Raw genomic sequence first — 25,323 nt, forward strand, 5'->3', positions numbered from 1 at the left:
GGATCAACAACCGATTATATGTTCTTTTTTTTTGTGGTGCATTGTTGAATACTGAAAAAGTTCATTTTTTTTGAGTTGTAAAATATTACAAACTTTACTAAACATATTCAAATACTCATATTACGTGATACTTAGTTTTAATTGACGAACAAATTAAACATGGAGTTCCTACAAACTTACCCTCCTCATCTTCATCTGCTTATAAAAAAAATGCACTATAAAAATTTATGACCTAACCTATGGAGTCACAAAGTCAACACCCTGACCTGGTGTCTGAGTTCGAAATAAACTCGCCAAACTGACTTGGGGATCACCAACAAATCCAATGCTGGCCTGGCTAGCCCATAAGTCGTCGGATTCAATTGCAATTATTTACGATATGGTTATTTGGACATTCGATTGAGTCAGTGAGTCAACTCGCTAACCTAGTGATCCAGATTGAAATCCAGATCACGCGTTTGCTAGTCAAACACCGCCCGTGAAATCGTTGTAGTTTATGACAACGGAACCGAAGTTATCAAACGCCCTCCCAAACCTTCCGACGCTTCGGAAAATTGGGTTGTATTAAACTCAGATCCGAACCGAAGAGGGAGCCCTAACACTCGGTTATTTTCCCTCGCCTGTTCAATTCGGAAGGAGTCGTCGAAGACAGGAGGCGAAGTGCAAGACAGGCCACTGAACCAGAGCATCACCTGTCGTTGCCGTCCTTTCTTCAGGTTGTTCTTGGCATGGAGGAGAAAGAGGAGGTGGAGAAGAAGGTCAAGAAGAGGAAGAAGAAGGAGAAGAGAGAACGTCTAGATGAGGCAGGATTTCCATCCGGAGCCGAAGAAGCGTCTATGAAGGAAGAGACAGAGGGGAAAATAAGGAAGAGGAAAAAGAAGGAGAAGAAAGGAAGTCTAGATGAGGCAGAGTCTCTGTCTGGGGATGAAGACACGTCTCGGAAGAGGGGGAGATTGGGTCGGCCGGAAGTAGATGAAGTTGGTGTCAGTGTGCCCCTTCTCACTGGTTCTTCCTCTGCCGCGAAAAGCTCGGAGCCTTTTCGTCCTTCGTCCTGGAAAAGGCTCGATTTGGTACTTTCGCTGAGAAGCAGAGACCTTCCTCTTCAGAGGTTTAGTTGCGACTTTCGAGTTTCCTTTTTTTTTTGTTTTCTCCTCTGAAGTTATTGTATCTTCTGCCGAAGAATTTGATTATCTTTCCGTGGTTTTCGATTGCATTGTTCGCCATGCAGGAAGATCGAAATTGCGCTTGAGTTCGTCAAATTCAGCGAAAACGAGGGGAGTTTGGGTTCAGAGTCTCAGAGTGCGTGGAGAAGACAATGTATTGGTGCGCCGCGAGTGGTTGCGTTTCTCTCTGATTGGGTACAGTCGATCATGTTGCCTTCGAACGAGAAGAAGTCGATTACCGGAGTGTCTGATTCAAATGGCACGGTTTCTGAAACGGGGGCAGCAAAAAGAGATGGCGGATTTAACGAATCATCGTTGGATTCCCGGTGCTGGTTTCTGTTACTGCATTGCTTGAAATCCGAACATCTACAAAGTTTGAATTTGTCGCCTAATGTGATGAGGTCTGCGGCTGGAACTTTCAAGGAAGCTGCAGCATCGTGGGAGTCATTGCATGAAGAAAGTAAGAGGTCTAACCTGCGGGAATTGTTGGTTTTGGTGTCAGAGTGCTTGTCCTTGATACTGGGCTTACATGGTAGAGCCTACAATTTCAATTTGGAAGTCTGGGTTTCTACTTCGGTTTCTGCTGTGGAGCTTATCCATAAGGTGCTCCTGGCTACTGCAGTGAGTGGTGAGGATGGTGATGCTTGTCTCAATGTTGCGTCGTTGGTCCTGGAAGCGTTTGCCAATTACTTGGCTGTTCACCCGAACCCTAAGAATGCATTCACCATTTTCTCAGAGAAAATTCTCGAACCTTTATTATTGCTGCTTCCTGTTGTGATGAAGTTTGTTAAGGGTAAAGGTTCCCAGAAAGATGGCATAGATGGTCGATGGACTGACCGGATGTTGAAGATAGCTGTAGAAATTTTGTCAAATGGTTTGTTTCATTCTGCTCACATTGATGGCTTCTTGAACCTTCGTTCTCAAGCACATTCAACGGAGGACAAGAAAGATGAGTTAACTCCGAAGAAGAGAAAACCAACTACGGAAACATATAGTATGATGAAAAGCTACCATAAGCACTTCTTCGGTAAATTAGAACGGCTTAGGCTCGATTCGAGAAATTCTGCATTTGTTGGCGTTGGACTAGTGCTAAACGTGTTTGTTAGCAAAGTAACCAAACTGGAGGGGACCCTAAAGAAATCCAAGAGCGCCAAGGTTGTCATGCAAGATCGCTCTCGCGATTCAGGATCCAAAGAGGATCATGTCGAATCCCATGTGACCGATGACCGCAAAAAGGATGGCGACTTTGCCGGTCAAAAAGGAGAAGTGACAGAACAATCTGCTAAATTGACTAGGGCGGATGAGTCTGTACGCAAGTCTCTCTTCGACATGTTTGCGGAGCTTATGAAACCTCTGCTACTTTCTGCTGAAAAATGTTTTGAAACATTGAGTCATGAAGGGAGTGAGGATATTGAGTCTGTATTTTCAAATGCTTGCTATGCTCTTGAGTCCATCAATAATTTACTTGAGACCCTTTTGAAGGGTAAAATTTATTTGCGAGCTGAGGACACTACTGAGGAAACCCACTTCAACTTTTTAAAGAAGATAAGCAATACCGTTCTTATGCTTGCCTCCAGACTGCTCCAGTTGTGGTCAATTGCTTTCAGAAGTTCCAGTCCTGCTGTTGCTGAGCATATTTTATCGTCCAGAAGCAGTAGAGGAATGGATATTATGAACAGTTCCAGTAGAATTGCCCCACTGGCTAAGCAAGTTTTTGTTGCACTTCAGTTTTTCCTGGATATAGAGTACAGAGTTTTCCAGGATGAAATGATAGATTTGTGGCTTCTGTTGCTATCATACTTGGCATTTAGTTTATCCCTGGAGGTGGAAGAGTTCCAACAAATTATGGTTTTAGCGGTACTGCAACTTGGTCACCATTTAATTAATGTCTACAGTGAGCTACGTCAGGTAATTAGATTATTTATTGAGCCATTCTGGGTTCCACGGAAAAAAATTATAGATTTAGTTGCTACCTGTTTGATATTTGGATGTCATCTAAAAACATGAGTAGCTATAATCCATACAAGAGTCTCTTTTGTTTTCATGTTTCCTGTTCCCATAAACCATAAGATGTTTTCCTCATCTTAAGCTGGTTAGTCATAATAAAAATGAAGGACAGAGAAGTGCTAACCTGTTAAAGTTTATGGGGTTGCAGGCTTGCAGTCCAAGTATCTATATGAGAAATTGGCCTTCTACAATACATAAAAATGATAAGTTCTCCAGTAAAAAGTGTTGCATTCTCATTCTCAACATGCTAAGTTTTATTGTGGTATCACTATAAGATGCAACAGAGTACCTGATTTGAAGCTTAAACCATTGAAAAGGGAAATGTTTCAGATTCTTCGTCGGTGAATTAGCTAAAGATGCATCTTACCAGTAAGAGTTTGCAAGATTTAGTAAAATGTGGCTGCAATACAGTTACCAAATGATCTCTCTTGGAGAAGGAAGTGTAGGAACATGACATTTGACATCAAAACATTATGCCTATTAGTGGGGTATAAGGACAAATGTTATCTTCTATTTATTACGGACATCTCAGATGCTAGCTGCTAAAACCAAATTTGTTAGGGCTGGTTCAAATATTAGCTGGTAATGGCAAAGTCACGGTTACTTTTAGAATTCGTACAAGCCCTCATCATGTAGAAGAAGAAAAGGGAAGAGCCATAGAAGCATGCACTAATGAAGGGAAAATGTCAAAGTTAGTTTGTATAGATTTTTGCACGATCTACTTTATCTTCTATTGTTTAGCAGATAAATCAAAGTTTTGAAATACTTTCGATGATTTCTCAAGCATTACCGAATCAACTTTTTTCACTAACATGGTATAATCAATAAAAGGGCTTTTTTGTTCATACAATTTTGAAGCTATTTATGGATAGAGATGTCCTTAAAGGAGTTCTAAAGTGGTATTAAAAAAAGAATAATACCAGAAATCTTGTCATATCTAATATTTGACGTCTTGTTTTTTAAGTATTGGAGGATGTACGTATTTTGGTTAGCTGCTGATTGTTAACTATTGTAAAGTACTACTCATAGTATGAATATCTTGGTGGCTTTTCCTCTCGTCTTGTATAGTACACAAAGTTAAAATATTTGTCTCGGTTTAATTCACAGGTTCTTAAACCAATTTTAGCTTTGTGTAAATCAGTGAGGACCAATGATATGGTTGATGGTCGCTTTTTAGTTGATACTAGTTTTGGTTTTCCATATTACTTGACTTCAGGAGCATTTACAAAGGCAGTGATAACCTTGCTATGTTCATGGGAGTTAAAGATTGCAATTTCTGATGCCATTAAGTCTATACCAGAAGGTCAAGCAAGTACACTGATTCTGGATATGAAAATGGATATTGAAGAAACACTTGGTTGGATAAGATCTGGTTCTGCTGGTGTTGATATCAAAGGAAATTGTGAAATAAATGTTCCATGTGCCTACAACAAATTGAACACGCGGGCTGAATTGTCTGGCAGGGGTCTGAGTGAACTATATGCAAATATTCTGGATTCCCTGCCTGTCACTGCAGGCAGTTGCATCTCTGTTGGTAAGTCTTTAAAGGATCTTATGAAGACGATACAACATCCTCTGAGCATCATGGTCGCTGTGCAATCTGATAGCTTAAAGCATTTTTTTCTAGCTGTGACTGGAATTCAGTTATCACAGTCATCTGCAACTTCTTTTAAAAGTTCTGTCTCCTGGATCATCCTTTTCTTTATCCGCTTGTATGCGTCATGCAGGAGTTTATACAGGCAGTCATTTTGCCTAATGCCACCAGATATGGCAAGAAAGGCATCAGCAGCAATGGGTGATCTATTTACAGCATTTTCAGGGAAAGAGTTGACAGAACGGGCAGAATGGATGGATGCTGGATATTTTTCGTGGATAATAAGACCTTCTATTTGTCTATTGGATTTCATTCAATCTATATCAAGTTTCTTCTTGGAAGAGGATTGCTCATCTTTGGTTTATGTGTTGCATGCGGTATGCTTAGAAAGGCTTAATGATTTAAATAGACAGATAAGTGCTTTGAAATTCTTGGAAGAACAACATGCAAGGCTGGAGGATGTAAAATCTCCACATATTGGTCATTCTGAACCACACAAAGTAAGAAAAATGCGGGCAAAACTTAATAGACTCTCCAAGGATGAAGCATCAGGGTTGACCACGTTCATTATGGGCTACATTTATCCATGCATGGAGAATAGTCTGACAGTCAAAAATACTTTGCAGAGTGAAGTTGGAGGCTTGCTGGTGTCACTTGAACAGGAATCATGGGGCTTTAATGTTGGTTCCTTAAACCATCAGCTATTGCCGATTGCCCTTTGGTGGCTTGTCTGCCAGAATTTGGATATATGGTGTATCCATGCGTCAAAGAGACAGTTGAAGAAGTTCTTGAGTCTTCTGTTGAGATTATCTTTGCCGTGTGTATTTCAATACTTCAACAATTTTGGGATGAGTATTAGGGAGACACCTTCTGGCCTAAACAAAATCACCCTACATTGCATCTCATTGGAGCTTCTGAACGACACTGTTTTATATGAGCAACCAGTAAGAGTTTGTAGTTGAAGCTTCTCATGCTGTTGTATTATCTGTAAAAGTAGCCAATAACTCATTATTACTCTTTTGCCCGCATCTGTTACCTTTCTTTACTTAGCAGTCTGATGTAATTTCTTCTCACACCATATTTAATTTCTCAGTTTCTTTTTCAGTTTTTGTGCAGATACTTGGTGTCTAGTTTTTGCAATATTTTGAAGAGTACTTTACCATCAGTTTTTTCCTCATCAAGTATAAATTTCAAATCCTTGCCTGAATGGTCAGAGCTTATACCCGTGGTTGAGACGACCCAAGTTAGCCTCAAGTTTGATGATCATCAGAATGTGGTTTGTGAAGATAAGGAGTTTACTTTTTGTTGTAGTCTGCTTAATTTCTCATGTTGGATGCCAAAAGTTTGCTTGGGTTCTAAAAACTTGAGAACGCTTGCAGCCTATATTCTTAATATTGAGAGGTGAGTTTCTTATTTCCTTTCACCGTAAATATGCTTTTGAACTCTTTTCAGTTGTCTTGCCAAGTATATTGTTGCAGTGGTTGAATTATCTGATTTTTCTTACATGGTTTTTGGCTCAACTCTTAGTTTGAGCTAGGATGTAACTGAAATGCTATTGTTCCAATAGACAATTTTTGTTCAATGTGTCAAAAATTGAAGGCAGCATCCTATTTTTGCACCTTTTGCCAGTTACATGCATTACAATAGAACACTACTGTGACGTTCATTCTTTTGCTAGCACGGTGCATCAGAAACATTTCAAAAAACTATATGTTTAGATGCTAGCATTATGGTGGCCTTTCTGCTGTCATAAGGTTTCCCTTCTTCTTTATGCTTCACCCCAGTGTTATCCGTATCGCACGATACGGGCTTGTATCGTGCGATACGTATCGTATAGGTTTGAAAAACCCATACGATACGCCTACGATACACGATACGTTTGTGTATCGTAGGCGTAGCGGCTGTATCGTGCGATGCGGGGGCCGTATCGTACGATACGCCTTGATACACCCCCGTATCGTACGATACAGGGATAAAATTATTTTTTTTGGTTTTTTACAAAAAAACTTTTTTCTCCCCCTTTCTAAACATGTCTAAAATTTGTCAGAGGGGAAAGTTTTACTAGTTTTTCTCAAAAATCACCCATTTATGTGATGAATTGTCGATTTAGAGGAGAATGTGCTTGTCGATAAGAAGGTTTACTCATGGCGCGTGGGGATGATGGGAACTTGATTGATGATAATCATAATATATTATTTGTTGCAAACTTGTAATGTAATTGTAATCTAAAACACATTAAAGTTTGAACTTTAAAGTTCTAATGGATGTTTATTATGTTATGAATTTCTTATTTGTCATTTCTAAATGTTCACTGTTGTTAATACATTATGGCTTATGAATGATGTGATGAGTTTTTTTAATATATATAAAACATGACTTTTTTAATTCATTTTTTGCTTTTCCTGATTTTACCGATTTTTTCTCTATTTTTTATAATTTTTAAATATTTTTACGATACGTTACGCTACGTTTACGATATGTTACAAGATAGTGTATAGGTCGGCCCGACCGATACACGATACGCTATGCCTTTTATAACATTGCTTCACCCTTTACATGGATGAGACATATATTGCTGCTGTGTGGGAGTTGATTTGGGCATGGATGTGGATGTGCCACTGGTTGTGGTTGTTGGGTATTTGTGTGTGTCTGTCTATATTATATATACAAGCCAAAATGAGACCACTTAAATGCACGTTTAACATTTTTAACCATGGTCTCAACCTCTAATGTTCTTATGAGAACAACCAAACATGCTTTCATTCGAGTTTCTTAACTTTCTTTCATATGATTTTTTTTTTGTTTTTCTACTACAAATATTTTGGTGTTATAAGGGACCAGTGATGGCTCAAAAAACACTCCTAAACCTAAAAAGTGACTCTCTATATGGGAAATGCATTCCACCAATTCCATTTTGAAAATGGTACCACAACCCTTCATTTTTGACATTTTTATTCATTTATACTCTAGCTTATGGATTTGAATAGTCATATTTGATTTCAAAATGTTATGAATCCATAAAATGATATTTGATCTCAAACTAGGTCATCCATCCGTCTCCAAACTGCTTCATCTACTTCCTCATCTATCAGTACTAGAGTCGTTCCAGTGTGAAGCCTGTCAACTTGGCAAGCACACTCGTAGCAGTTATTCATCAAGTAAACTATTTGATTTTCTTCATGTTGATGTGTGGGGTCCTAGCAGAGTTGCTAGTAGGTATAAATTTCGTTATTTCCTTGTCATTGTTTATGATTATTCTCGAGCCACTTGGGTTTTGTTTTTCAAAAGAAAGGTCTGAAGTCATATGTACTCTCAAGAACCTTATTATTGAAAATTTGAAATAAAGACCCAATTTGGTATTCTTGTTAAAAAGCATTCGCACTGATAGCACTCTTGAGTTCAAAGCGTCTACCTTAATTTACTTGTTACTTGTCCCCATACCCTCCCAGCAAAATGAACTAGCTGAGCGAAAACATTGCCAACTTTTAAATGTGATGTGTTTCCTAATGCTTCATACTCATTTACCTGCATATTTTTGGAGAGATGCCATCTTCACTGCCTGTTACTTGATTAACCGTTAACCCTCATCCTCCATCGACAACCAGTTTCCCATTAAACTTGTGTACCCACAACGACCCTTGCTTTCATAGCTCCCAAAATATTTAGTTGCACATGCTTTGTTCACATTCTTGGGCCTACACATGATAAATTCGCCACTCAACAATTAAGTATATATTTATTGGCTACTCTAGAAATCATAAAGGTTACAAATGCTTTGTCCTCTTGACTCAAAAGGAGTATATCAATGCGGATGTCACATTCTTTGAGCCGCAACCTTATTATAGCCCCTCGCCTACCTCTGCTAAGATGCCATAATCATCTGACCCACTACCTATCCTTCCCATTCCATTGGAGTCATTCCCATGTCAGTCTCATTTTCGTGAGTCTCCTCCTTCTAGTGTTTTCAAGTTTTGTGATCCTTGGTCTACACACATCGATAGGGCCACCTTATGATCATTCCCCAATTTCTTCTCAGGAGGCATTTTCATCTGGAAGACCCTCAATGAGGCGTTCCCAATAGGCGACCGACAACAATTACAACTTCCTTCCACAAGGAAGTGGAATATGTGATGGCGGAACGCAAAGTTCATCGATGTGGTGTCCCAACTTACACGGAAGACTTGGTAAAGTGGACGGGACTACCTGAAAGTGAAGCAAGTTGGGAACGAAGCGACGACTTGTAGCAGTTCGTGGTCAATGAGAAAATGATGACAGTTCGTGGTCAATGAGAAAATGATGAAGGCGTGATGAAGACGCCCATGTAATAGGTGGGGGGGGTGTCACGAAGATTGTCAAAGACCCTCACTGTGTTGTTGTCCCAAAGGAAGAGGTGAGTATACCTAGTCCAACTGAGCTTGCTATAAATATACTGATCCTTGTCAGGACTTACCTATTGCTCTTTGCAAAGGCAAACGACAATGTACTTTACATCTCATTTCTCATTTTGTTTCTACTGATGGTGTTGGTAAAAGTATGCAATAGTTTATTCAAGCTCTGATTGTTCATATTAGTTCTTACTTGTCACTAATAGGTTTTATTAGATGCCCAATGGAGACAAACTATGTAGGATGAGATGGATGCCTTAGTTTAGCGGAGCACCTAGGAACTTGTTGATCCTTCTCTTGATTGTGACATTGTTAGCTCCAAGTGGGTATTCACCGTGAAATATCATTTTGATGGTTTTGTGGAAAGATACAAAACTATGTTAGTTACTAAAGTAAAGGCTACACGCAGACATATGATGTTGATTTGTTTGAGATTTTTCTTCTGTTGCCTGGTTGGGAACCATCTGTCTTATCATTTCCATGGCTGTACACCATGACTAGTACATGTATCAGCTTGATATTAAAAATGCCTTTTTGTGTGGTGATTTCGATGAGATTGTCTATATGCAATAGCCACTAGTGTTTAAACGAAGGGAGAGTGTGGAGAAGTGTACAAACTGAAGAAGGCTATATATGGACTCAAACATAGTCCTCATGCGTGGTTCTACAAGTTCTCTGAGGTGGTCTTAAAATGTGGTTTTGCGAGATCCCATCTTGATCATTATCTATTTATCAAGAAGAATTTTAGGGGTATGACCATTCTAGTAGTTAATGTTGATGATATTTTCCTGACAGTTGACTCTGATAAAGAAATTTTTGATACAAAATTGCTTCTTCAAAAACACTTTGTGATGAAAGATTTTGATCAACTATGATATTTCCTGGGAATAGTGGTTGCTCGCAATAGGGAAGGTGTAATTCTATCTCAATGGAACAGGACACCGGGATGCTAAAGGCTCAACAAGCCACTCTACCTATGAATCCATGCATACATCTTAATGATGACCAATCAGAATTAGTGGATTCTCGATCATACTGATCCCTTACTAGGAAGCTCGTTTATGTTACTGTGACCAGACCAGGTCAAACATTAGCTTTGCAGTGGGGAAGCAAAGTTGGGGAAGCAAAGTCAATTCATGAAAAGACCTAGAAAAGTTCATTGGGATGCAAGATTAATGGTAGTCAAATATTTGAAACCGTCTTCATGTAGAGGATTTTTGTTCACAAAAGGCAAGACCTTGGAAGTGGAAGCCTATAGTGATGCTGACTATGCTGGTTCAATGGAAGACAGGAAGTCTACCACACGATTTTGTGTATTTGTGGGAGAGAACCTTATATCTTGGAGAAGCAAAAATCTAGGTGTGGTGTCAAGATCTAGTGCATAATTTGAGTACAGGGCTATGACTCAAACTGCTGTTGAAATGACTTGGGCTAAATCCATGCTATCTAGCCTAAGTGTGTCAATTTCTCTTCTCATGAGGATGTATTGTGACAATAGAGGGCAGCCACATACATTGCAAATAATCCAGTTTTCCATGAGAGAATGAAATATATTGAAGTAGACTGCCATTACATTCGGGGCCTTGTTCAAGGAGGAACCGTAGCCACCATTCATGTATCATTTGAAGATCAAACTGTAGATGTCTTCACCAATGCTCTTCCTATTGGTGATTTCTCTAGATGTTGTGACAAGCTGAGCATGATTAATATGTATGCTCCAGTTTGAGGGGGAGTGTTAAGTTAGAAGACTTTAATTTTCAAGGTGGTCCTTTGCAATATTTAATAGTTAGGGGATCTCTTTAAACATTTCTCTATTTTTGGTTGATGTTATTTGTAAGTCTCTATCGCTGTCCTAATCTCTTTATTAGTGAGATTAGGGTTAGTTAATAAGATGATATTCTCTCTTTAGTATATCACATGGGTGCAGTTGCGGTACGGGTATGGGTACTGCGATATGGGTTCGGGTACGGTGATTTTGAAAATTATGGATATGTGGGTACAACAAAATTTTAAATTCTCAAAAATGATAAAATGAAAAAAAAAAGTTCATAAGTTTAATCCCATAAAAAAATCTACAAACAAAATAAGAAAAAATGCAAAACAAAAAATATATAATGATTAGAAAATTCAAAGAATACAACAATAAGCAATCAGCTGTTAACCGATCATGATCAGGCGATCACTCTTCATTTAGGCTTGTGCATAAGCTTGGCTGATCGAGAACATCACTTTTTTTGGTTGATGAAGAGAATTGAAAGAAATAGCGGATAGATTCATCAAACTTTTAATCAAAAGTGGCAGCAACCAAACAAAACTGGCAGCCGAAATAGTCGGTAGAAATAAAATGCAATCAAACGAAAGTGGCAACAACAGATAAACACATAAAATCAAACAAAACATCAAAACGTATATAAATCTATAGATTTACAGTTCAATCTTCAAAAAAAACTTCCCCAAATCAAAAAAATGAAAAACCCCCAAATAAAAAACGGAACCCTAAGTTGTAATAGTGAAACAAATAAAAAAACCATTTACCTTGTCATCAGTTGCTGCCGTGCACTGTTGGACATGGCCACTGGTCGCCGGACATCATCGCCACCACCAGTTATCGCTCCACTATGGAACAACGCCGGTCGGGGTCGAGCTGAAGAGCTCGACCTTTCGTAACATAAAAACAATGGTTTTTTTATTGTTTGGATTGGGTCTGACTCATGCCCGATCCAACCCGTACCCAACATTCTTGCCGTACTCGGTTCCATGTACCAGCATACCGGAGTGGGTATGTGGGGCAATCCCACATACCCGTACCCAACATTCTTGTATGTATATATATATATATATATATATATCTTGCTCTGTACATATTAGGAAATTACTAGCATTTATAAGCATAATTTCATGATTACTGCAGAGTGCAGACTTTTGACATGCTAGAAAATATAGCCAAACAAGAATTCTCGCTGTGATACCATGAAGCATAGCTCTTCCAAAAAAAAACTTGGCATGATGTTGAATTATTATAATGTTGATATTGTAGGTTTGACTTGTAATCCTATTCCATGTTTACCCTGCAGTATTGTGTAGGTTTCCTGCTTGAATGAGAAAACAAAGAAGGGATAACTAGGGCTTGCTTTATCTGTGTGCTTTGGCATGGCTTAGAAAAAGGTTTTTCTCATTTCATTTTTTTCCCCTCAGGTTTTCAATGGATAGAGATATCCTAGTAGCAAGGCATTTGTCTTTGTTAGTGAACGGTTAGAATGCCTTCCTCCTCATAGGACAGTTATCAATCCCAATATGGGTAATTAGTAATTACGAAGCTGGCGTGGAACTAAGTGGTCTTAGCTGGTTGATGTGGAAGAGTATCAAACGGCTGTTTAAGGGGTGGGGTTGTGATGAAGATGGGTTGATGTACTGGTACCTTTCTGCATCATTCACTTGCTTCTAGTAGAGTTTTCTGTGCTGCCACTTTCCATGCACATAGAGTTGAAACTTCTCATAAGACAAAAATGTCTTCCCTTTCCATTTCAAATACAGTGCATGGTAATATGTGTAATTTGATGTGACACGAGGATACACTGAACATTTGGACGTTGGCTATCCAATGAGTCTATTTCTTATTTCTGTTTCTAAGTTAAGGAAGTGATTGAAGGTTTGTTTCCGATACATGTTGATTGTACATCCACAAGTCTGATAGCCTCGACTGGATGCTTACTGTGGCTAACCTGTGCCCTAGCATATCTTATGTTGAATAGGCTTCTGTGACAATTTTAGTAGGAAGCTGGTCAAGATGCATATGTGCAATTTTGCATGATTTAGATGGGTTATAGTTTAACCTTCAGGGTGACAAAGGTAACCACATTAGTGAATAATAAAGAACTTTGAAGCTTATTTCCTGCATCATGCAGTTTCACAAAACTGAGAATCCTGTAGTTTAGATGCAATTGATTATTTAAAGGCTTGCTAACTTATCCAACACATTGGACCTTGTCTACATGCTTTGGTTGTTGGTTAAGGTTACGCTCCATTGCTTTATTATTATTGTATCACTTTGATCCTAATTAACTTTTTCTCAACTTCTAGGCTGGTTTTTGCTTCAATATTGGAATGTCAAGGTGATTTGTGTCAGTTCCTGGAACTCTTTGTATGCTGTCGGAGGGCGCTCAGATATCTAGCAGTGTGTTCAAGAAATGAGGATCTCCAAGATGTTGGTTTCTCATTTCTTCACAAGATTTTTGGGAATTCTGCTGCCCTTTTGTGGCTTTTGAATTCTGTTTCTGAGATAGCAAGGGTTTCATATATGCTTTCAAGAAAGGAGCGTGTTCCACAAGCAATAGAGTTTTTATCACCATTGGTTCAGGAGACATCAAATATAGTTTTTTCATTAACTGAAGTACTTTCTAAGGGAGCAGTGCAGTCCCTGATTTGTCAGGGTGAAAAATCTGTCTTTGATGTTCATGCTGAAAGATTAAACACATTAGAATCTGATCCCCCTTCCTTCTCTAGGCACTTAAATTCTTGGAAGTGGTTGAAACTGTTGGCTGAGGACTTGACGGAACAAGCAAGAGCTGTACATTGCACCTTGAAGGAAATCAAAATTCAATTTCCAATAACACATGTGGATCCATTTACATTTCATTGGACAAAGTTGTCTTCTCTGCTATCTGGTTTCCTTGGTTTTTTATGGGGCCTTATATCAAGTTTAGAGAGCATTGATGAAATGTGCCGCACGGACAAATCACATTCATTGAGATGGAGGCATGGTAACTTGTCGGAATTGAAGCAATCTATCGATGAATTTGAGAATTTTGTGAACTTCTGCTTGGCCATATTCCTTAAAGATGATATTTCCAGTCATAAAGGGTCACTGCTGGAGTCATCTAATGGTTCTGATGTAGAAATTGGTTTTTCTTGTCTATCTTCTTTGAATCGTTCACTCTTGCGGGGCTTATTGAAAGATGGAAATATCATTCTGGCTTGTCTAGTTGGTCAGCTTTTTACCTCAAGTGCTGCTATCCTGAAAATAAAGAATCTATTATCTTCTCCAATGGTTTTAGACCAAGAGGAAAAATGTGGCCAGGTAAGATCAACATCAACGAGCCTTCTTATTGGTGCATCACTTTTCCTATTATCGGAATTAGCTGAAGTAGATGTTCAGCAGCATCCTTCTTTGATTTGGTTGAATGGACTCTTGAAGTATCTGGAAGTTTTGGGCAGCTATTTTCCTTTCATAGAAATTGTCTCCTCACGTGATGCATATACTAAACTTATAGATATGCATGTTAAGGTGCTTGCCAGATGCATTGCACTGCAAGGTGGAATTTCACACCTAGGGAACTCAGAGGCAGGTGCATTGCTTGAAAAGGGCCAGTTACAAGCTTCTCCTTGTAGCCAAGGCCACAACTTGACTGAATTTAAAGACCGACTTAGGTTGTCATTCTTAATGTATGTGAAGAAGCCATTGGAGTCTCATCTCTTTGCCGTTATTCAAGTTCTTGAGAGGGCTCTTGTGGGGTTCAAGGATAGCTGCCCTACAAGGTATGATATAGAGACTGGAAGTTTAGGTGGCGGTAGTGTTGCACCAATTGTTGCTGCTGGACTTGAATGCATGGACATGGTTCTTGAATCGGTGTCAAGTAAGTTGGCTTCTAGCTAAAATTTAAGTTATTGATTGATGCATCTAAATGGTGATTTAAGTATTTTGAACAAATCATTAATGCATTGTTCGACTTATTTCTATTTTCGATATTGGTTTGTCGTATTTGCGAGCACTGTGACAAAGTGATGTTTGGCTGAACAAATGTATGTGTCCTTCAGGTTGCTTATTATACTAAGTTAAGTTGTCAAGGTCGAAAGTTTGAAACAGGTCGGGAAGGTTTCAAGAATAAATGGGACTAGTCGGTTTGAGTTGGTCCAAGTAATAGATTGATAGGGAGAGAGAGGAGCTGGCAAAATAGGTTTTAAATTTTAAAATAATAAAAAAATGTAACATACACTAAATGTAAATTTAAAAGGATTCTTTATAGAAAAAGAGAAAGACTTTATTGTTAATATTATTCTGACAAATACATTTTGGCAGCATTTTGATTTCAAATGAACTATGCTGTATTGGCAATGGAAAACAGGCCCGGCCAGATGGAGCGCGAATGCCCTCCTTGAGGAAGACCTCAGGCACTTTGTCAGCGCCAACAAAAGGGATTGGAATATGTTCCCATTTGACTGCTCTTTATGATTGTACTATCCAGCTTCCATTGTGGTCTCAGTTTTACCAGTTTTGCATTTGAAATCCTAAAGTTTTGGACATGCTTCAGTGGAGTGGCCCAAATATTAGATTCTGAATTATTAGCTGCAATTTTAGGCTGTTATTCAACTGGCCCACCTGCATGTTTTTCTTATTTGTTGATAAAATTTGATATGCTTTGAAAAACTCAGACCTGATATTTTCAGTTCCATATAAAATAAGATATTGTATTGAAGAAACATGACATTTCTTTTTATTTGTAGGGTGTCCACATGAAGGTCACATCTATATGGTTAGTTTTTCAGAAAGTCACTCAACATTGGGATTCTTGCTAGTTTATTGCATCCTGTCTACTGAATGCTCTCTCTCCTTCCATATACTAAGTCACCTGGGTGCACCATTTTTGGCCTCGCACCCGCGTCGACGTGATGCGGGCGCTGGTGCGCACCCAAACTGGTCAAACAAGAGTTAGGTGCGGTCAGCTGCACCCGACTAAAATCGTCCTTTTCCGACTCGACCCGACTCGCATTGGACGCGAGTCGGGTGCGGTCAAATCTGAGTCAGTCTATATTATTTTTCGTCTAATTTTTAGGGTTTTTTTTTTAATTTTTAACAAAGATCGCCCGCGTGCCCCTTGTCTCTCACCCGCGTCTTTCTCGCCCCTTCTCTCTCGCCCGTGTCGACCTCGCCCCTTTGCCGCTGCTTCGTCTCTTCCACTGGCAGCTTCATCTTCATCCGGCGACCGGCGTCCGCGGCATCATCTCCGTTCGGAAGGTTTCCTTCTTTCCCCGTTTTGTCTTTCCCTATTTCCTCTTCTTTGTCCCTCTTCTTCGTCCCTTCTTCTTTGTCCCTCTTCTTCGTCCCTCTTCTTCGTCCCTTCTTCTTCGTCCCTCTTCGTCCCTTCTTCTTCATCCTTCTTCGTCACTCTTCCTTGTGATTCTTGCTCTGCACTTGCAGCTTCACAAAATAAATTGTATTTGTTACTGATATTATAATTTTCTACTGAATTTTTTTCTGCATTGCAATTTATGATAGAATATCTATTTCATTGCTAGATGTGAACTTGCATTTCACGTTTGAAATCTGAACACCATGGGCTTCTTTTGCCATAACCTAGGTTTGAGTGTGAGATTTAGCGTCTTCGGCTTGATTCATTTTGTGTGGCTCAAAAGACATTCTTCGTATTTTTTTTTCATGTCACTGTATATCCTCTCTGTCTAGCAATCTTAAAGAGACTATGTGACACGGGTATGTGGGATTGCCCCACATACCCACTTCGGTATGCTGGTACATGGAACCGGGTACGGCAAGAATGTTGGGTACGGGTTGGATCGGGCATGAGTCAGACCCAATCCAAACAATAAAAAAACCATTGTTTTTATGTTACGAAAGGTCGAGCTCTTCAGCTCGACCCCGACCGGCGTTGTTCCACAGTGGAGTGATAACTGGTGGTGGCGATGATGTCCGGCGACCAGCGGCCATGTCCAACAGTGCACGGCAGCAACTGGTGACAAGGTAAATGGTTTTTTTATTTGTTTCACTATTACAACTTAGGGTTCCGTTTTTTATTTGGGGGTTTTTCATTTTTTTGATTTGGGGAAGTTTTTTTTGAAGATTGAACTGTAAATCTATAGATTTATATACGTTTTGATGTTTTGTTTGATTTTATGTGTTTATCTGTTGTTGCCACTTTCGTTTGATTGCATTTTATTTCTACCGACTATTTCGGCTGCCAGTTTTGTTTGGTTGCTGCCACTTTTGATTAAAAGTTTGATGAATCTATCAGCTATTTCTTTCAATTCTCTTCATCAACCAAAAAAAGTGATGTTCTCGATCAGCCAAGCTTATGCACAAGCCTAAATGAAGAGTGATCGCCTGATCATGATCGGTTAACAGCTGATTGCTTATTGTTGTATTCTTTGAATTTTCTAATCATTATATATTTTTTGTTTTGCATTTTTTCTTATTTTGTTTGTAGATTTTTTTATGGGATTACACTTATGAACTTTTTTTTTTTTTTCATTTTTTCATTTTTGAGAATTTAAAATTTTGTTGTACCCACATATCCATAATTTTCAAAATCTCCGTACCCGAACCCATATCGCAGTACCCATACCCGTACCGCAACTGCACCCATTGCCACAAATTCAATTTTCAGGCAGAAGATGTGATGTATGTTGAGTAACACATTTCACAATTAGAGGTGGGCATCGGCCCGATCTGGCCCAAAAAAACCGGCCCAATAGTGTATCGGGCAGGCCCGACGGGGTCCGATTCGGCCCGATAAAATTTTAATATTATTTTTATTTGATTAATAATATATATTTTATTATTAAAAATGTATTTTGTATTAAAAAATTTAGTTTATATTTTTAAAAAATATTTTTTTTTTGTAACTGGGCTGGGCCCCGGTTTCGGGCATCGGGCCGGCCCGATGCCCAGGCCTATTCACAATAACATGAAATACCAAGGGTGTCCCTATGAAGAACAAAAGCTATTAAGAGGAAACTAAATTATGATTTTTTATTTACCTGCCAAAAATCTTGGTTCTTTTAGTTATTTTCCATTTCCTACTATAAGTTGTGATTAACTAGTGAACTATGAATCCATGATTGATAATCCAAATATTAGAAGTTAAAGCAAGAAACCTCTGTAACTGGCTCTTGGAAAGAGGTTTATTCAAAAAATGGAACTAGAGAGGGGATATAGAATAATGGTCTAATCATCAGTTGGCTGGATGATTGACCTTGCTTAGTTGGCTGATGAGGGATTTCTGTTTATGGAGCATGATTGTTTATTCACGGTGTTGATTGCATGGAACTGTTATTGGATTCCACTTCAAGGTGGGAGGTTATAGGAATGGATTCTTCTTTTTGCTTGTTTACTAAAGGTACAATTTTCTTATTTAGGAGAAGCTCTGCAGTGAAATTTTATTATGACACTCAAGCCTAGTTCTTCAACTGGCTTCAGCCTGAATGGTCAAAATTTTTCTGAAGGTGGTTCAGGGCCTTCAAATGGGTGTCGACCTGAAGTTTGCTAACATCTGTGATCAGATGTTTTGGAAAATGCAGACAGTAAATTTGGTGGTTCTGTATAAACAGATGATAGATCAGACAGTTTAAATATACAAAGTAACCGTTTAGATCATCCATTTCCATTGAGATCTTTTTTCATGTTCAACTTTGTATGTCCTCATCAGCCTTCAGGAAATTTGCTAGATTAAATTATTTTGAAGAATTTATTTTTGTTTGTTTGTTTGTTTTTGTTTCCAATGATAGAACAGCTTCCTGCTTACACATTCTAATAAGATTATGCTATATTATGATAATTTTCATGCTTTCAGGTCGCAAGCGTGCAAATATTCTTGGAAGACATATGCCAAATTTAGTTAGTGCAATATTTAACATTGTCATGCACCTGCAAAGTCCCCTTATTTTCTTCAGAAGGACTGGGCCATATGAAGGTTGTGCTGATCCTGGACTAGTCGTTCTCAATTGCATCGTATTACTTACAAGGCTTTCGGGATGGCATTCTCATTTTACAATGGATGCTTGCCATGTTGTGCTAGCCTTACATTTACCCAAAATAATCTTCCATGGATTCTGCCTGATAAAGCTGTCTCAAACTGCACGCAGTTCTTTGTTGTTCTCTACCTTCCAAGAAGTTGCTTCTGTGAGTTTTGATTCTTCCAGCAAGCATGTCTCTATCATGGAGAAGGTTTTGTCAGTTGATCTGTATATTGCATGCTGCCGATTACTTTGTGCAGTTGTAAAACACAGGAAAAGGTATATTGTCTCTCATCAACTACCCTCTGTGTCTATACATTGACATGCCTAAAAGACGATTCTAGAATTAAGAAAAATTTCTTAAATTATCTTGTCAATCATTGCTAGAGTTGCAGTTATTTATTAAGCTTGTAGAAATATTTGTTTAGCATATAATTCTTGAAATTCTTTTGCCGATTAACTAGTTCGATTTCTTTGTTCTTGATGTTGGATGTTGTTACTTTTTCTTTGAATTTGTGTCTATGTTGCCACATATCAAAGCTGTCATTTATAACTTACAATAGTATTTAGCAGCATGATTCTTGTAGAAAATCGATGTAGCACATCAGCTACGATTACATGGTTAATTAGGGCTCCCTTCCCCTGCCCATGCCCATGTTGATTTTGCTTAACAACATAAGTCCCAAATTAGGTGCGTATAAGAAACTGACTGGCCTAATATATTAGCTTGTAGTTTTCTTCACTTATGGTTAACCTTTAAATGGCAAATCCCTGCTTCTTTCATAACCTGATATTCCTTGGTCTTGCCTCGTCAAAGAGAGAGGGAAAGTGGGAAAGAGAGGATGTAGGAACAGGAGTTTGAAAAGTTCTCAAAAAGGATGTGTACTGGGCTTGGTATTGATGAACGACAACCTGTTTGGCTTGTTCTCTGTGTGTGCATGTATCTGTGTCTGTCACAGAAAGCAAGGTGCCATGCAACTCCTATCTGTCTTACACACTCAGGAACAAATGAAGATGTTCTATGTTTCCCTTATTCTTGTCCCAACATGGCCAACCACTTGCTGCAACACCTGGAATGGTGTCCTGTGTAGTCAAATGACTTCTTCTTGTAACACAAGAAAAATGTCATCCTGTTCCATGTTATTATACTGTATTATACATATTATAGTAAAGTATAAACAAATCTTAACTTAATATTTACTTTAAAAGTACTAACTTGTTTGTTGTAGCATAGTCTGTTTGCATTCTTTTCTGTTTATTAAAATAGGTCAGTTGTTTTTTATAGTTCTGTTTGCATGTTTCCTGGTTCTCTATATTAAGTAATATATAGCTAGATCTGTTCTATGCTTTATGTATTTTCATGTCTAACCATGTAGATGGTTCGACTTTTGTAAAAATGTTAGGAAGAAAAAAAGATTGACTTTTCAACATGTACAACTTCACAAGGAAGTTTGATTACCTTGTATTTGATACGATCTCAAAGTCCTTTGGGTTTTGAGATCCATGAATTTAAATCAGGCCCTTTGAGCTTAGATCAGACCACTCAACAATATAAACTAGGAAAGTGGGATCTTAAGGTCTTCACTGTGGAACTTTTGTCAGGCGTGAGGTTCTTGTGCCATATATGCAAAGGCATGCAAATATCAAATGATTGGAGTTAAGGTTGGTTGCTTTCCATGTGGCTCCAAGGGCTTAAAAGTTCATGGTCTCTGTTTTTTCCAGCTTATAAGATGCAGTGTACTTATCTAAAAATCATGCTTTTTGTGTTCCCACATTTTTGGACAATGGACATGTAAAATCCATGTATATTGTTGGATTTTTCAAGAAATATGTAAATAGTTGACAACACTTTATATCGGTGTTGTATGTAACATAGTGTATCCTTTGGTAGATTACATGACATAACCATGTGGAGAAACAAACATGATTGCCATATTCAGTATGACTAGTGAGATTTCCCCATATTGCAAGTTATTAAGGTATGATACACTCTGTAACTTGTATTGCAGCTTGGAGACAGAAAAAAATGACAAATGTAGTTTCTTTTTGAAGTTTAATTTATATAAGTTTTATAAGGCTGATAGTCCTTTCACATTTAAAAAATAAATCGAGGGCTGATTTCATGCAACAAAAATTATAGTTTTCATGGGTTTTCTTAGGGCCTACTCTTATGACTTAAAATAAAAAAACAAGTTTTATGACCATTAAGTTGTTTCATGACTTGAAGGAGTAAGTCAACACAATAGAATTATAGAAACTTATTTTGGTATCATTTAAGTATTTAGAGTAATTTAAGCCAATGTTGTAAAAAGCGTATCGTAAGCTATATCGGTCTGGCTTTAAGATACGTTGTATCGTAAAATATCGTAACGTATTGTAACTGTATCGTATTTAAAAAAAATTAATGAGAAAAAATATAAAAAATTCTGAAAAAATCATAAAATCAATAAAAATTAACGTATCGTAATGTATCATAACGTATCGTAACTGTATCATACGATACGGTGCCTGTATCGTAATTATACGATGCAGGTGGTGTATCGTATCACATTTTTGAAACACGACGACATATCGTACAATACGGCCCCGTATCGTACGATACGTACAACACTGATTTAAGCAGTTCATTTTGATTATTTTTGATAAAACTGTACATGTCGTTGGTTGCATGTGCTTGTTATTTCTTATGCAATTTGTGTGTTTTTAGAGAGAAGTTTTTCCTAATTTTTCTTATTATTTTTATTTTTTTCTCATTTTTTATTTTTAACGTTAAAAATTTATTTGCAATTTTTTTACATTCACATTACATAGGTATCTTTGGACCTGACTAATACGTGTTAAATTACACATTTAACAATATCATTTTGGACATTATATTTGGAATTGTACATATGCTTTTTTTTATTAAGAGAAACCCTTCAATGTCCCCAACTTTTTGGGCAAGAAACTTAAGCCTTTCGGACAACGAAGTATACATTTCATTACATGTACATATGTAATGCATTGGATTCCTGAACCCAGGATCATGGGTGCTTACGGGGTTATGGTGTGTCTTCCTTTTGCTTTTCTCATGAGAATATTTTCTGTTTTCCTCAGTTTTTTGGAACCTAATGACTTCTAGGAGCCTACAACTTTTTCAGTTTGTTCAAGAAAATGTTGTTAAGTTTTCAAGCTTGAGCTTCTTATATCTTAATATCTTGCATTTCTTGATTGCTAAGGGTGGTGGAACGCTGCATCGGTATGCTTGGTGATTCAATAAAAGTACTCTTGATGTGTTTGGAAAGTTGGGATTCTGGATTATTAAACAAAGAGGATATACCTTTATGGGATATTCAAGATGCTGTAAAATGTGCAAGTTTTCTCAGGAGGATATATGAAGAGGTCAGTCATACAACATGCATGTATTGGTCTATAATTGCCCTGTGCTTCTTTTTTTCTTTTTTTTCCGTTCTCTCTCTCTCTCTCTCTCTCTCTCTAAATGTTACTGTGCCAACAAATGATTTAAGGTCAGCTGGGCAGGACAAATCTTATATGCCTAGGCAGTCGCCTAAAGGCCCCATGGTCCGGACAAATCTTTTTTTCCTCGAAAGTTCTCTTTGATAGCATCTTGTGCTTTGTCTGTAGCTTCATAGAGAGGTACCCCATAATAGGCTTATCTTTATCAATCAATCTTAAGACTTTGGCCAAATGTATGGTAATTTTTGATGATTTAAAACTTCTCAAAACTGGCTGTTAAATACAATATCAAAGTCACTGGCACAGCCTAGGCGACAGGCTACACCTAGCACCTGGGCACGACTAGGCGCACTTAGGCAACTGTTTAAGTAATTATGATTGTATGTATTACATACAGTCAGTATTATATAAATAATTAAATAAAATATCAGATTGTCATATTTAAGGTTGAAAAGTGTGGAAAACAACTATTATATATATTAAGTTATTCATGATTAAGTATTAAGTTATATAATATGAGTAATAGTGATATAGTCATCATCTAAGAACAATTTAACAGTCAATATTATATGATTTATGTTATACTTGTATATTGAAGACAAAATACTAAAGTTTATAGCGTTGAAGATTCAGGAAAGTGAAAATCAATACAATAAGTTTCTAGTCTGAAATGTTCACTTAAATTGCCATTTCCATGTTGAAGGAAGGGTAGAAGACGATCTCTTTGGTTTCACAACTTAAAAATGTGTACTACGCTAGTCTCCGGTGGACCAACACCATTTAATCCTCATTAAAGGGACTTTGACAATGCGACTAAGTCACTCAGTGTCTCTTCGACTTCTATGGACTAGGCACAGGCATGCCTAGTCCCGCCTAGGTGTAAAATGTTTTGAAAATAATTTTTTTCTTGTAAAATGTTCAGAATATGTAATTTGGCCTCTGTAAGGATTTTGAAAAATGCAGTTGGTCCTCTGGAAAAATTTTCAGAAATTTTATTTAGTTATGTTGTTTGTCATGGCCGACATCCCCAAGAAAAAAGGTCCTGGCTCTGCCTCTTCCTGTACCCACATAGGCATTTGATTTTCTTTGACATGGTGCAGAATTCCATACCAAGCACTCATGTGATATAGTCTCTGACTATTGCAAAACCAAAGGGACGAGGAACAGATGCTAAATCCTGGAAGCTGTTGGCTGTCAAGTGTCGGGTTACATGAGTTATCTGCAGGAGCTTCCTGTACGTATTGTATAAAACTAAAAGACATAATTTCCTCACCTGTGGTCACTTGGGCTATCAACTTTCAGGAAGTCATGATACAGGGAATGAAATGGGGGTTATATGGTTATGTGTTTAAGACGAGGGGGGGGGGGTGCACCTAGGCCATGGCCCCACCCAAACTCATTGAAAAAAAAAATACATTGAAAAAATTAAAAAGTTTTAGTTGTACAATGTATTTTTTCAGGTTCAGTTTGGCCCTACCCGGGTCCGAGGTTGGACTGTTTGCCCCATCCCTAAAAAATATCCTGGCTCCACCCCTGTTTAAGACAGTCCAAAATCTAAAATAGTAGTGACATCCATTGCCATGTTTTCTTGTATCATGTTACCATTAATTCCTGCTATCTAACATTCTGGTATGTATCTCTTTGTGCTGTTTTCAGTTTTAACGGTTTTTGCTTTTATATGCAATTCTTCAGATGAGGCAGCAGAAAGACATACTTAGCCGATATGCTTGTCACTTCCTTTCAAACTATATTTGGGTTTATTCTGGATGCAGTGAGCAAGGCACAGGCTTCAGAAGGTCTGTCTGTCTCTCTCTCTCTCTCTCATTTGCTATGGTGATTATATTTCCATAAAATAACTATCTTTCTTGAGATCAACATAAATTTATGGAAGTCTAATGCTTATTGGACATCCACCTACAGAGAAGTTGATGAAGCTCTAAGGCCTGGTGTGTATGCATTAGTGGATATATGTTCGCCATCTGAATTGCAACAACTTCATGTCGGATTGGGAGGTAAGACAATTTTCAAATGGAGTAGGAAAATCATCATAGAAGAGTGACAACAATCAATTAAACTATCATATATAGGAATTTAACGTTTGCACTGCACCTCTTTTTTCTATTTTGCAGAAGGTCCATGCAGAAACACATTGTCTGTATTGAAACATGATTATGAAGTAAACTTTAAGTACACGGGTAAGGTCTAGCATGTTGAAGATGATGATCTGAGGTCCCCTCTTCCATGCGATTCCTGCCAAACGCAGTCAAGCAGCCGGCCACTAAAAAAGTAGCTGATGATTGGTTGAGGTGGGGTAACCCCAGATATGGAGGCTGGCTTTGGTCAAGAAAGAGGAGAAAGCAAATGGCAGGTTAAGGTAGGGTAGCCCTGCAGCTGGAGTCGGGTTCCGTGCAAGGGAGGAGAAAAGAAGCTGCTTTTTGGAGCTTGTGATTGTCGCAGGTTGATATCCCCTTCGCTCAAGCTTTACCATTGCCAAGAGCACTCCTGGGCGTAAGATAAGATTACTATGTAAATGTTACGTACGGTGAAATATTTTTATTCCTCTGTGCACAAGGGAAATGTTCATTGTTTGACACTTACTAGATAATGTAACATGTAACATAATTTGGTGCAATTCACCAATAATATTAGGAACTGTAGGAAATCATCGCTTGTAATTTTGTTGTCATAGAATTTTTGAGAATCAATTGATCAACGCATGTTCCCATTGTAAATTCTGTAGTTACCTAGTTTTGTGGCTGTATCAGACCTAGCAAGATGATCTCCATCTATCTAATTGCCTTAGTTTGTTTTCAAGGCAAAATTTAAAAAGCGTGACGGAACGTTGACTCATGGAAAGTGTGAGCGTTGGAAATAACATAAAAACATGTCCGACATAAGCTCCATTCATCTGGTTAGAGGTTTTCAAGATCTGGTTTTGTGGCTGTTAGCTTTGTATTATATAGAAAACTCAGAA

The 25,323-nt window shown here is 38.1% G+C and overlaps 1 protein-coding gene across 1 annotated transcript; it reads left to right on the forward strand.

Moving 5' to 3' along the window:
- The first annotated feature begins 614 nt into the window (after nt 1-614).
- Nucleotides 615-25,011, forward strand: LOC116246815 (uncharacterized). The gene is made up of 10 exons (XM_031618688.2): nt 615-1,108; nt 1,229-3,071; nt 4,278-5,708; nt 5,870-6,165; nt 13,230-14,782; nt 18,731-19,172; nt 22,112-22,274; nt 24,042-24,145; nt 24,270-24,361; nt 24,479-25,011. The coding sequence occupies exons 1-10, from the start codon at nt 729-731 to the stop codon at nt 24,553-24,555; spliced, it is 6,381 nt and encodes a 2,126-aa protein (XP_031474548.1). The 5' UTR covers nt 615-728; the 3' UTR covers nt 24,556-25,011.
- The last annotated feature ends 312 nt before the right edge of the window (nt 25,012-25,323 follow it).

Source organism: Nymphaea colorata, chromosome 2 (genome assembly GCF_008831285.2).
Source record: "Nymphaea colorata isolate Beijing-Zhang1983 chromosome 2, ASM883128v2, whole genome shotgun sequence".
Classification (NCBI taxonomy): Eukaryota; Viridiplantae; Streptophyta; class Magnoliopsida; order Nymphaeales; family Nymphaeaceae; genus Nymphaea; species Nymphaea colorata.

Bases quoted from the DNA above. Each gene is read 5' to 3' on its own strand.
- LOC116246815 (XM_031618688.2), top strand. From the start codon at position 729: ATGGAGGAGAAAGAGGAGGTGGAGAAGAAGGTCAAGAAGAGGAAGAAG. The intron at 6,166-13,229 runs GTGAGTTTCTTA...CTCAACTTCTAG, and splicing joins TATATTCTTAATATTGAGAG to GCTGGTTTTTGCTTCAATAT. The intron at 19,173-22,111 runs GTATATTGTCTC...TTGATTGCTAAG, and splicing joins GTTGTAAAACACAGGAAAAG to GGTGGTGGAACGCTGCATCG.